This window comes from Eriocheir sinensis, chromosome 8 (assembly GCF_024679095.1).
Source record: "Eriocheir sinensis breed Jianghai 21 chromosome 8, ASM2467909v1, whole genome shotgun sequence".
Taxonomy (NCBI): domain Eukaryota; kingdom Metazoa; phylum Arthropoda; class Malacostraca; order Decapoda; family Varunidae; genus Eriocheir; species Eriocheir sinensis.
In genome coordinates this window covers 9,571,942-9,586,409 of record NC_066516.1, presented here as the reverse complement: position 1 = coordinate 9,586,409, position 14,468 = coordinate 9,571,942, and the positions used below count along the sequence as shown (strand labels likewise).

Here is a 14,468-nt window from a genome sequence, read left to right as displayed (position 1 = left end):
TTTCAGTATATGGTATGGTTCTGTGAGATAAGAATATGACTGTTCTGCATTGATTTTTCACTGAAATTAGTTGTAAAATAGTTTAATGTTAAACAAAAAATAATTTATATCACATAGCCATTTTGTGCATTTTCTCTTTTTTTTTATTCCATATAAAACCTGTATATAATGTGCCAATTAATCATTTATTACTATTGTCTTAATGAAATTATACAGTGTGATTTCTCATATATTGATCATTTTAGTAACTGCAGAGGCCTTGATGTAATCTAGTCATTTTATATAAAGTTTTCTTTGTGAGGTTATTTGTAGTTCTGCTTGATCACTAACTAAGGTAATGAAGATGAGCATTTACATTTGCTTAATGGTGGCACAAAATCCTGAAAAGAATGATGGTACAAAACCTTGAAATGAATGGTGGCACAAAATCATGAAAAGAATGGTAGCACAAATCATGAAAAGTATAGTTGTAAAACTATTTTCTGTGAAAGAAGTAGCCTACCAATACTGTGGAATTAGATTAGGAAGTAAAACCAGTTTTAAATCAAAATCCTAAAGCTGCCTTAACCTAAGCATACATTTAGGTCAATGATAAACCAATGCTAGGTGTTGAGTTCTTCACCTCATCATTTTTATTGTATTATATATGACTGAAAAAAATGTTACTCATTTAATCTTAAACATCTAATTAGTTTTAAATCAAATTATATGGATTATTAATAAAAAAAGCTTGCCTTACATTATTGTCAATCAGAGTTGGCTGAAATGAAATATAATGAAATAAACAGTTTTGATTGCACACCACACGCCTTTTACTGGGAAGACAATCCTGAGGGTGTTGGGAGGGAACACAGTAAGATTATTAATTAATAAAAGTCTAAAAAGATGATGGTCTCAGTTTTTCTTAATAAGGAATGGTGGGGTCAGGAAACCGGGTGGGAGTGAGGTGTGTGAAGTCGGTTTTGGATGAACTGGGCACACCCAGGATCTATTCGTGCAAGATCTATTGAGGGGTTGCACTGACGTCACACCGCTCAGCTTTTGTTCTAGGAAAAACAACTGTCAGCCATTTTGGCAGGCAAGAGCGATCAGCTGAGCCCCTGACCCCTGATGATGGCTGACCCGTGCCTCCCGTCTTCATGACACAATCTAAGTGAATATGCAAATAATCTGGACAGTGAGACTAGGCTTCGTTATATAACTATCCATTAGGCTGCTAAATGATGATGGACATACAGTATATACATTTATTATCAAACTTCAAGATATATATTTGATGATAAGAACGATGAATATATGACTAATTTAACCCCGGGCATCCCCGGGCAGTGTTTAGTAGGGTGTATCGTAAGCTCTCACTTCATGAATATGGTTAAAGTAGCGGATTGTGCATTATTATGGTGCAGCGATCCACGGCAAAGGTATACCGTAGATAGAACACGAATATACGCTCTCGTGCTGGAAGTGAAGTGTGACTACCCATTTATTTTTTATGGATATATGGGGATTCGGACAATTGATTTTTCATTGTTTTTGTTAATTTTATATAAGTTGAAACGATATATGTATTGCAACAATCATAAAAAAGGTTAATGTGGTTGATTTATATTCGGATATTCTGCGTGTGAGGGAAGAAGGAAGACATAATTCCATAATTCTCGAGATATTTGTCGTAGCTTTCCTTGTTTTATTTTTTTCCTAAAAATATTGAGAGGATATTTTTGTACCCACATGCAAATGTCTTGGATATATATTTTTTGCTCATTAGGTAACCCAACTTAAGTTATATTTAGATTACTCCGAGTACTATTATAGGAGTTAATTCGTACCATCCATGCACCTCCCTGGCCGAACCATCACCACGTACGGGTAAGGATCGATGGTTCGGACGATTAGAAACAATTGTGTTTCATCACCTACTGCTAAAAACTGTAAATAGCTACTTAAGCTTGTGTGATATTAATGATCTAAAGAGCCGAATGATGGAGGAACATTGTGAGATCAACAAAATTACACTAGCTGCTGCTTCAACTTTTTTTCTAAAATTATTTTTTGAAAAGTGGCCGAATCATCATCGCTCTCCCGTATCAGTTTACATTTAATAGTTATGCAAATGAACGTAATTCACTGGCAGTCAAATTATGTAATTCTTCGAGAGAGAGTTGGGAGAAGACCGCTGCTGCTGCTGCTTGCTGCAGTCCGAGCTCCAGAATAGTCGAGTGTGCCACGAGACGCGAGTTTTCTGCGGCGGCGGCGACGTGACGGGAGGAGCCTCGGGGAAGGAATGCTGACTATGCTGAGGCCGTCCGCGGGGCCCTGGGAGCCAGCACCCCCTGCCTCGCCACAGCACGGCACACGCATGCAAGGTACAGGCCCGCCGCGGTCACCTGTTAATGTCCCCAGGTTGTTAAGGTCCTCAAGGAAAATTGTTCAGCTTTCCAAGGCAGTGTCACGTATGGGTGTTGATCGTGACACTGGCGGGCACTACACGTCAACGGCTTGTCATGACCCCACTCCCACCCCAGCCCCACCCTTTGTATTCATGTTAATGCCATCTGTGTCCGGTAAACTGTATCGTGACTATGAAATGGGACTCGATGGAGCTCCCCAAAAGTAGGGGGAGTGGCAGGCGAAGGCGAGGGTCAACATTGCTGCAGGAGTGTTTGGCGTTTGCATCAACTTGGCCTTGTCAGGGACAGGGGGGCAAGTTTACAGTCTTTTACCATTTAATTATTTTTTTATTACTAGTTATGTCTAGTTTTGTGTTTATTGCATATTAATGAGCACTAACATAAGTGTTAATATTGACATTAAATAACCCCTTCACCATTCCTTGTAGTCACAATGTAGTGGGTATTTCCATAGAAATTAATCAGTGGTGCCCACCCACAGAACCAGGTCCAGTATTAACTATTGAAGGGTTTTGCACATGGGCTCCTGGAACGTCCTGAGCCTCTCAGGGGATCACTGGCTACCTCACCCACTAAGTGAGCTCAGAAGGGCGAAGGTAGATATAGTAGGGTTCTCTGATATGAGGAGGTCGGGCAGTGGTGAGATCAGTAATCGGAGGCACACCTACTACTGGTCTGGTAAGAACAATGGTACCTGGGTAGCCATTGTCATCTCCAGTCATTTGTGGTTGAGGTTATTACTCTGTTTGATGAGTGTATAATTACAGTGAGGATGAAACACACCATGGACTTCATATCTCTTGTACATTCTTACTGATAAGTGAAATTGAAGATGAGGAGTTGTTCTACACCAAACTCGGCTACATATTTGACCAATGCCCCCCTTAGGACACACTTGATTGTTTTAGGTGACCTTAATGCTACTACTCGCACTGACAGAATTGGCTTTTAAGTCATGTGTTGGTCCCCATGGTTCTGGTATCAGGAACATCAACAACTCTCTCCTGTATTTTGCAAGGTTCAAGAGGTTGAGAATTGAAGGTTTTTGGTATCAGAGACCAGAGCTACACCACTAGACTTAGTATAGCAATGCTGGAGCGGTAGCTGATGAGAGGATCCTCCAACCACTTGTTAGAGGATCCTTCAGAACTACAGGGTCTTTTTGGAGTGCATATAGTTCCTTACCACTTACACAGGCTTATTGTTGCAACATTCAAGCTTCATGTCAGGTTTAGAAGAATTGGGATGTAACCATTATTGTGTTTCATTTCAAGAAACTTGAGAGACTTGTCATGTGTCATGACTTAGCATGTCTCCATGAGTATCCAGTGATATATAATATCTATCCATCTATCTATATATCTATACCTGGTATATATATATATATATATATATATATATATATATATATATATATACACTATATATATATATATATATATATATATATATATATATATATATATATATATATATATATATATATATATATATATATATATATATATGAAATATTATATTATATATGGTAATATAAATATATTCATCACTAAGTTAGAATGGACCTTCAGTAGGGTATGTGTGGTCCTTTTCTTCAGGCCTTTTTAGGGTCACTTGGAAGGTACAATGCACAAGTACCATTAACAGATTACTCATGCCTAAATTAACTGGACTTTTCACTGAGTTAGCTTGTGGAATATATGAAAATTTTAAGACAAAACCTTGAAAGTCAAAGTCAAGTCAAGGAGTGTAGGGATTTGATTTGATGGTCCAGAAGGATTGAGAATATTAAGTTCTTTTTTAATGATTTCAGTATGATGAGGATTTTTAACACATGCAAGGAGACTTAGGTGACTGCGGCCTCAGCCAGCAACAACCTCTTGCTGGCGAGCAGGCAAACCACCAGTGCCTCTGAGGTGAGCACAAGAGCAAACTTCATTTATCGCTTGTTCATTTTTTATTTGATCAAGGAAATGGCCACAGTAAAAAAGTTTCAGCCTGGTTCTGTCTGTCTTATCATTTCTTCCTTGCATTGTCCAATTCAATAACTTTTCAATGTTTCATACTTAAATAAATACTACTTATTGTATTTTTTCCTGTTTTGCAGATGCCTTCTCAAGTCCAACGTTTGGGAAATTTTCCCAATTTCACTCATCAGGCATACCGATATGGCATTGCACTCTCATGTATAGGTGGGTTATTTTGTTATTCATGCATAATAAATTTACCAGCAATAATTCTGATAGCGAATGCAAGTAACAAAGTATCTATTATCTGTACTAAAGTTCAGATTAATATGGTGCATTTTTATTACTATATCAATCATTGGTGTTTTATCATTTTGGTATGTAATTTCCCAAGCTCTTTCCAAGGATTGTGACAGACATTTCTTTAAACTTTAAACCCTTCCTTGGTTCAAGTGTGAAGGTCCATGAATGTCATGTTAGTTTTTATTCATAGGGAACTTAACCCTTTCCATCCATGACGCAGATGTCGGCGTCACAGTATGGAAAGCGTCAAGAGGAAATGGAAGAGGATTAATCCTCTTCTAAACCTCTCAATCCTCCTCTAAATTCCTCTTAATCCTCTTCCATTTCCTGTTAAGAGGTTTAGAAGAGGATTAAGAGGAAATGGAAGAGGATTAAGAGGTTTAACAGAGGACTAACCCTTTCCATACGGTGACGCCGTTGGACGCCCGTTGGACGCCGACATCGGCGTCGCTGGAGTGAAGGGGTTAATAGTTTCATTGTGATTGGCATCAAGCAATAAAATTCATTGTTGTGCTGCCTGTAATTAATCACTCGATAGAATTCATGAGATGATGCACCTGTGTAAAAATGACACAAAGGTTGCCTGTGGCTGTAAGAATGATGGTCAGTAAAAGAATACACCTGTATAGCTGAATCTCCCTGGTGACAGGTGTTCTGCTCAACTGGCTGGGTGTGGCTCAGGCATACATAGAGCCTGTGCGCTACCTTGGTGTGGGCCTGGTTATCATTGGCTCCTTCCTTATCATCGCTGCCATGTGTCGCTGGATGTTCGTATCCCCGCAAGCCACTACTACTACTGCCGTCCAAGAGGTGAGACATCCTTGTGTTATTATAATCTACAATGTGTAAATTTTTAGATGCAATGTTTTTATGCTAACTTTTGCCAGAGTTGCATAATCATAACTGGATAAGTTGTAAGTTGTAGGTAGTATAGCAGATTATTATGAAATGAAGTGTTTGCATTATGTCAAGATCTCACATATTATGAAATTGCTAATGAATAATGAGATCAATTAGAAAAATGGGAATACATTTCACTTTTTTTGTGACCCCTTGTAATTATAGATATCCCACCAATACAGTAGAGCAACTCCCCAAGTATCCTAGTTTTCTACAAAGCACCAAAGACTACAGAAGTTTCTTGTATAGTATCCTTAAGTTATTCGACCTCTTTCTATAGCACCAAATACTGTGTAAGAAATTACTGTAGTCCTTGGTTCTTAGTAAAAAAAATCCTGACTTGGGGATTTTTTGGTTCCAAAATATGTACAATTGCAACACCATAAGGCATTATAATGGCACAACAGGCATATATGTTAGCTTTTACTGTGCATATAGGTATTTGTTTGTACCAAAAAATAGCAGGAATGCATAGTAAGGGACAGGCAAGAATTATTATTTAAGCCGCAGTACTCAAGAAAATAAATTTACAGTGCTTTTTCATTTACATAATCAGGACCTCAAAAGCACTCTTTTCAGATGTCAACTCACATAAGCACTATGTGCTTGTGACAGACACAATCATCTGCCTCTTCTCCATAGTATTTTCAGCTTCATTTAAATGATTAACTATGTAATTGCATGCTTGTGTGAGGAGCTTGTAAGAATTAATACTAGATGTAGGACTGTACATCCTCCCTTTGGTGATGGTCAATAAATGGGTAACTGGGGAAACCTGGGAAAGATAAACTGTAGTAACCCAAATGTCACACTAGCTGTGTCATGGGGTAATGGGTTATTACCAGCAACAGGCTCAAGAGCCAATGCTTCGGAGATGAGCACTGCAGCCATGTGAAGCTATAACATGTGCCCTCAACAAGTTACATTTGTGTGAGTTGTGTTGTAAGAGAGCAAAATCTAAGATATGACAGTAATTTGTTTCTATATTGGTTGGAAAACTATTGATAGTACCAATGGAAGGGACATAGATTTATTGTGGTGGTTCATATGCACTAATGTGAGGTGCTTGTGATAGATGATAACCAGCTTTTTACAGTGTTGTTGCTCTTTGGCTTTTAAAGGTCAGTTCAGATGGTGCAGGAGATCTTCATGTAATCACTGTGCCTATGGTACGTGGCCAAGCCCATTCCCGTACCCCAGGCACCTCAGCCTCCCAGACCAGGCCACCAGACTACTTCTTGGTGACAGAGAAACCACCAAGCTATGAGGAGGCCATGTCCATGTTACCACCATATCCAGCCACTCGCTCAGGCTCCCTACAACTTAATGCAGAAGGTGGGTTGCAGGACTTTTTAGCTCCCCATCAAGTACCTGAGAGCCAACCAGAAGGTGCAGTTGGAGGCTCACAGCAGCAGCCAGATGCAAGAACACAGCAGTCTGATGGTTGTATGGAATCTGAGAGATTATTGAACACATCCTCCTCCCCCCCTGCCTACTCACAATGTGCCTCTCACTCAACATTTGGCAGTAGCAATAATAGCAGCACCATAACACCTCAGGAAGGAAACATTGATGATGGAACAGCTGATTCAACCAGAGGAGATAATAGAGCAGGTCACACTTCCAGCACAAATAATAGTATCGCACATACCACGAGCGCAGAAAATAGAACTAATCTAGTAAGCCTTTCACAAGAGACTTTATGTGATACTGCTAAAACAGAGGAGACTGGTGAGAAAGCTTGGAAAATAAGTAGTGATTCTATTGATAAGTGTCAAAAGAGTGATAGCTCTCATTCTTTGTCAGATCAAACATTGCCTTCAGTAAATATGGATAAATAGAGTCTGAGAATATTTATTAATTTATATGCAAAAATATATTTAAGCTTTATTATACATATGGCACACCATTTGAATTCATATCTGGTCTTAAAATAAAATAGGTAAGGAGTGTGATCAAAGTGGAATTTATTTCACTACACCACTAAGAAGCACAGCGATCAAGTAGGCCATTTTTTTATCGTAATATTCATCTCTCTCACCATAGCCTAATGATACTGTATACCCTGGCTCTGACATGAGATAGGGACCAAAGGAATTAGTTCTAAATTAGTTTTGTACAAAATGAAAATTATTTCAATGGGATTTGTTATTTTGGGACAAAAGAAACACATTACTAAATATGAAATATATATATATATATATATATATATATATATATATATATATATATATATATATATATATATATATATATATATATATATATATATATATATATATATATATATATATATATATATATATATTGACACAAATATGTGAAAAAAATCAGCAATGAATGAATAAATGAGGGAATAATGAAGTGATTCTTTGAGAACTAGAATCTGCTATGTACTGTATGGTCGGCCTACACCAGCCCTGCCCCTTAATGGAGAGTTGCCAGCTGCCCATGACTATCCTTAAGGCTTTCATAGACCCACTGTGGAGACAAGTGCTTACCCTCACCTATAATAAACAAAAGTTTTTGTATGATTCTGCTGATGCTAATGCTCAAAAACTTGATGTAGATAAGATTATAGAACATGAAATGGTCTGTTTACATCTATCAGCATGACTTATAAATGCATGACAACAATTAATTCATGGTCAGTATTACCTTGACTATTTACTGAATGTGTCAATAGGATTGAAAAACATTCAAATAATAATGTGTAAAAATTTTCTTGCATTTGGTTCACCAAGATGCTGACACAGGCAGTCAGCAGTCACATTACCCTTCTCTGCAGCCAATAGCCAGTAGGAACTCACCCACCTACAGTTTGACACAACCAATGAGTAGCCATGCTGATTTTGCCCTTAGCCAACATGGGGCCAGGAAAGAATCATTCACTGAGCTGATGGGTCTGCAGCCTTGTTACTCTTGCACTAAGCAAATCAGGAGCCAAGTGGAAATCAGTATTGCTTGCTGCACGCTTGTTAGCGTCATTCCACATTTTATTGTATTTATTTTACATTTTCAGTGTTTCTCATTTTTATGTTTTACTGACCCTCCTCACTGGCAGGAATGTTTTATTTGTTATGTCCCAAAATTATTTGTTCTCAATTGAAGATAGTTGTCTTGTACAGAAAACTCAAGTCTCATGTTAAATAAAAATTGTGTTAAATTGATGGTCTGCTGTACGATTTGATGAAATCAAATTATTGTTATCCAGGTGGTTGTTTAAGGCATTTTAAGAATATGGTGTGAATTGCAAGTGTTTTCTTTGTAATAGTGTATCCAACATTTCAGAGGATTTGTATGCTTTGGGACCTTAAAATTTCTTAAAGAATATCCCACAAAATGATTGGCTACCTCAGTTTATTTCATATACATTAATAATCAAAATCTCTAAATTTATTTAATATTGTTATATTTACTGTTGGTACCCACTGTTTGCTACTCTGCCACTTCTATGCAATTGGGTAACATATCCAAGCATTCCTGGATCATGAAGGTGACTTGCCTACCTGCAATAGGACATGAAGGCAAGTGAGCCTGGAGTCTGACTGCTGTTTGTTTATATTGCTTTATATTCCATGAGTAGTAAAAACAAATGATCACATGCAACAGAGAAAGTTCTGAACATGATCATGTCACAGGTGTTAGGTAAGCTGGAAATAAAAATGTTTAAACTAGCATTTAACAAAGTTGTGGGCACTGCATAATGTGTGACTGCACCATAAGGACATACACACAATCTCTTCCATATCCAATATATGCATTGAATTATGAATTAAAATGACCTCGCACTTTACAAGAGTTAAGAAATAATTAGATAGGATCCAGGGGCAACTATAAACAGTTGGTCAGATGGTGTATGAGAAACAGGATATGCAGCATATATGGCTTGATGCAGTTTGCCATTTTCTTTTCAATGCTCTGTGAACCTGAACATATCATACTACTGCAAATTACTTATTCATACGAGTTTCTTTGATAAGTACAGTAATAAGTTGTACATCCAACCAAACTCACCATATTGAAATTAAAAAAAAAGGAAACATGATAATTTAACTAGGGATGCTAGTAAAAGATTCAGAAGTGGCACAGCTACGAAGATAAAACACATGAGTGTCCCCACCCATGCTCTTTTTCCTGGGCCCTGCTGCCCCATGCAGCCAGTCTCAGTAATGGCTTGATGGGCCAAGGCAAGCAGGTGGTGGGACTCCAGAGTGTATGTACTTTTTTTCTTATGAAGGCAGTGATATTGTGGCTCATTCAGTTGAAATGAGAAGTTGATTTTGAGATGTTAGCTCACATCAGCCATCTATTTAAGCATTCTGAGGCAAAGTCTCAGATAAAGATTTAAAGGTGGTGGCATTATGGCCAATTTTTCATAGAAATGGCTAGATAAAGTTGCAAAAACATCTGCAGCACCAGACACAAGCCATGGTGAAACAAAGCACCAAGGATGACAAACCAATCCAGCTCATGGTTCTGCAACCCTCCCAGCAGGCAGAGTTGACCTCACTCACTCCTCATCATTTTATTGCTCCTCCCCTTTTTGTTTTCAACTTTGCAGTCTCATTATGTTTCCATAATAAGAGGTCAAGTGGCAATGAAGGCTTTGCTTCACCCCTTAGTGTTTGCAAGAGAGCTAGGAACAAGAAAATGTGGAGGATGAACTTGGCAAAAGACCAGTGTGTAGCTTGCCTCATTTCTGCTCTGGGGATGGTTTTGCAAAGACAGCAATGATCACCCAACTTCAGTTGCCACTTTCTAATTTTCTGTCAGTCACTTCATTTCAACAGTTGGGGCCCCAGTTTTGCTGTATACGATTAAGGAAGTGGCAATGCATCACGCATGCAGGGCAGACAGCATGGATGGGATGGAATGTTTGGCAGGCAAAGTGGACCTCACTCTCCCTGCCATTATCTACTGGTCTACATCTGCTCCTCCTCTTTTTGTTCTTTTCGTATTGTTGTTCCCTTTGCGGACAGTTAGTTAAGTAATAATAAAAACTTTGCCTTTCTCTCTGGTGTTTGCAAGAAGGCAAAGGACTAGAAGGGAAAGAAAACACTTGGCAAAAGAGCAGTATTGCTTGCCTCACTTTCACCCTGGGGTTGAAGTTATACACAACAGCCTGGGCAGGGTGTGTTGGGGAGAGTGAGCCACAGCTGCTGAGAATAGTAACTTCTTTGTCAGTCAAAGAATTCAGTCCATCAGTTTTCCAGAAACTTGTTTCCAAAACATCCTTGGCCCAATAAGTCTCAAGATGTAAGTGATGGTTTTGAAACTAAAAGGCCAAAATATAAACAATTTATTAATCAAATATATATGGATTATGGTGGTCTAAGAATGTAACACAATATAACTGTAGAAAGAAATTTGCCATTTGTAATGTCATTCTGGGTTGTAACTCTCATAAACAGTGAGGTCAGATAACACTTATTTACAAAAAGGCAATGATCAACACTAAACTCCAGAAGAATTTGCCTCGGAAGCACAAATAGGGCAACAGGTGGATTATATGTAGCAGCAAGTCACAGCAATGTAGAGCAAAAGCACTTCCCATACTTCTTGGTGTGAAATGCAGCTTTTATGCAGAATGAATATTTGTTTCTTAATCTGCACTATGGATGAAAAATAACATTATAATTGTAGAATAAGGGATGGGAAGAGCATAAAAAATGACAAGAATTGTACCTATGTAGTTATATTTTCTTGACTGTAAGTCACTGTTTGAAATGTCAAGTGCTATTTTGATTTGTGGTGCTTCAAACTATAGTGCTCTGCAGCTTCTCTTGTTTTCACTAATCTTGAATTATGATTTCAGTTTATAATGGTCAAAATGTTGCAACAGGCTGTTTCATATATTCCTTTCTCTTCTATAACTTTTAGCTTGAAACTGACTCTCTATTATACTGGTGGCTTTTGCTTGGATGCCATGGACTGCACTGCTGAATAGACTTTATTGTGTGCAGGTGTATGAAAGAAGCATTGTATAGTTTGGTCTGATATTTTATTCAACATGTACAGTATTTCCTCGCAAATATTGTGTCTCACCTAGTCAAGCTGTGTGAGTTAAAAATGAGTTTTACATAACAAGAGCTGTAATGTGACTGCTCATAAGATATGCACCTTACTGCCAGTGACTTAAAAAAAACCAATAGAGAAAATGACCCATAATTGGTGATGAAATAGTTATGCACCAAGGTTAAACACAGGCCTGTCTTCATGCAGTTTACTTGTTCACTCACCTACACAAATTTCATTGATGATTATATTCATTTCTTGGTAAAATCATCAGTCTATAAGGATATATTTGATAATGCTGAATAAGGAGATTCCAGGCTAAGAGTGATTATGATCAGCTTAGTTAGGTAATACTGATTTGTTCTGGCTGAATCTGCATGCACAAACACAAAGAGGCAGAGGCAGCGCTGAGGGTGCATGGTCATGGACGAACCTGTCGTCATACTTGGCTCAGTTGTGGGACACTTTTATTCAGATTTCTTATACTTTAGCTTATATTGTCAAACTGTACATTGTTTATATATTATTAGGTAAGAGATCTGTATTTGTTGGAAGCTTTAATTTTACTTTTATATGCATGTTATGCACCAACTCTTGTGCCCTGCACATTATTGATAGAATCAGAATGTTATTTAAAGTCACTGACATTAGTAGTAGTCTTCATATGAGTCAAATACACATTTGTCTTTATCCTTTTCTCACTTTCAAAACAACAATGTGTGCAATACAAGAGGAAATATGGTTATTTCATTATTAGCTTTGGTGCTAGAAGGCATTAGGTTTTTTACATTTGCAGACAAAGGTAATATTCCATGCTCAAATCCTTGAATCATAGTTAATATGCAGCTGAAGATCTTGTTTCCTAGGATTTTAGTCAAGTTGCTTAAAGCTGACAGATTGCTGATTGAGTACAGATAGATATGACAATGCATAGGGAAGCTGTTTGTATGGCTGTACTTAAAGCTATCTCGTACAACCTACTGTTCTCGCTGGCCTCTTGTCATAATACATACGTACTGTTGAGCATCAACATGCCTCAGCAGAATCATATTATCTTATTCTTACAGAATAAGCACTAACTTTTTTTTTATTGTTATGAAGCTACTTGTAAGCTAATTCAATACTAGTAGATTGATTGAATGGTGGTTAATTGTTACTTTTTCTGTTATTTTACGGTGAATTTTATGTAAGAATTGTATTTTTAATACCTAAAACTAGTGAATAACAGCTGGGTTCATTTGTAACCTTGATCCACTTTTCAGTCTTCATTATTGCAAATGATTATGAAAATAAACATTATAAACTTAGAAAATGTAATAACTAACCCTCACTCAGAGTTACAACAAGTGGTTTTACTTCTCATTCATTTATAAGTAGACCTTAGTTTATACATCAGGAAATTCTAGAAATATGAGATGACTGTGTGATAAATAATAATATATAGGCTTTCACCTCCAAACTACAGTCAGCAGGAAGTCATTGTCACTTATTGGCTTAAATCAAATTAAAAATGTGAAATGTTCCTAAAGCATGTATTCTAGTTTGTAATATACTAAGTGCATATTCATGTCCCTTTCCCATGTTTAGATTTTTCCATAAAATAGTTTAAGCATATCATATTTATATGTTGTTAAACACAGAAAGACTTTCCTTTTCCTCTAATAAAATATAATTTTTGCAAAGCTTCTTTTTACATTTCCCTGTTTCACATTTATTTAAGTTATTTCATTTTTAATCAGAATGAGGTGTATTTCTCTTGTAGTTTCCATTTGTTCACCATCACCATTTACTTCTCAGTGTAGTGTTTTCCCACTGCCATCTTACCCCTTCTCCTGTCACTGCCTTGCATGTCTTCCACAAGTTTTGCCTGTTACCCTTTACAAATCGTAACTCCTCCCACATCATACATATCTGTCTCTGCAGTGAATTCATGCTGATTTCTAACCAGTCTTTTGCCTGCCCACATATTTTCCTCATTCCACCAATGAATTCACTCTGATCCTCAGTTTCTTTGGATCTTGTTTTAACAATAGTTAAAAATAATAAAATGACTTAAATAAATTGCTAAAATTTTGCTTGTGTATCAAATGTTTATCCCAGAACACAATTATCTTTGAATTGAAATTATGGGATTCAGTTCTGCTGCACTCAGGCAAGTTGGGCTAACTTTTACAGAACTTAAAGTTAGGAATCCACTGGAAGGCACAACTGGACAGGTGAGACAAAGGAATGATGAATCCTATGTGACTATATTGAAATGCATCTGGAGAAGTCAGTGATAGAAAAAGAAGGCAATATAGGTTGTAGTATGACAAAGGATTGAATAGGATAGAAGTGGTAGATAGATAAAAAAAAAAGCAGGATATACTGGGAGAAAGGATAATAAGATACAGAAGAGATGTGATTAAGAGAAAGGAAAGGGAGCAGCATAGGAAAGGAAGTAAAAATGGATATTAAAGGATATCAGGAAGGAAAGACCCTGTTTAAAGATGGAAAATATGGAGTATGGAGAGAAGATGAATGAAAATGAAAAACAAAAAGTATGGACCATGATCTCTGAAACAAAGGGTCTGTGCCCTCTTGTCCCCGGCTGGAATGTCATTAAAAGTCAAAAACTAAATTAGGGAGATCTCCTTGAGGGCAGGAAGGTAGTGGAAAGGGAAATATGTGAGATGAATGAATAGTTTAAAAATATTGAGTCATTGAACATGTTTTCATATTTTAATTTTCAGACATGTAAAATATTGAGCTCCCACTTCTCTGAGTATGCACCCAATCCAAGACTGAACTTTATTTAAACAAAACTGTAGTAATTTGGCAGAACATTAATTTCTAACTGGCCATGTTTCTATGAGCACACACTGGGTCT

At 37.3% G+C, this 14,468-nt stretch overlaps 1 protein-coding gene across 1 annotated transcript; it reads left to right on the top strand.

Annotated features, from left to right (window-relative positions):
- Window positions 1–2,158: 2,158 nt before the first annotated feature.
- Window positions 2,159–13,281, top strand: LOC126995474 (uncharacterized). Its single transcript, XM_050855053.1, has 5 exons — window positions 2,159–2,366; window positions 4,225–4,327; window positions 4,519–4,603; window positions 5,331–5,491; window positions 6,703–13,281. The coding sequence occupies exons 3-5, from the start codon at window positions 4,519–4,521 to the stop codon at window positions 7,420–7,422; spliced, it is 966 nt and encodes a 321-aa protein (XP_050711010.1). The 5' UTR covers window positions 2,159–2,366; window positions 4,225–4,327; the 3' UTR covers window positions 7,423–13,281.
- Window positions 13,282–14,468: the final 1,187 nt, after the last annotated feature.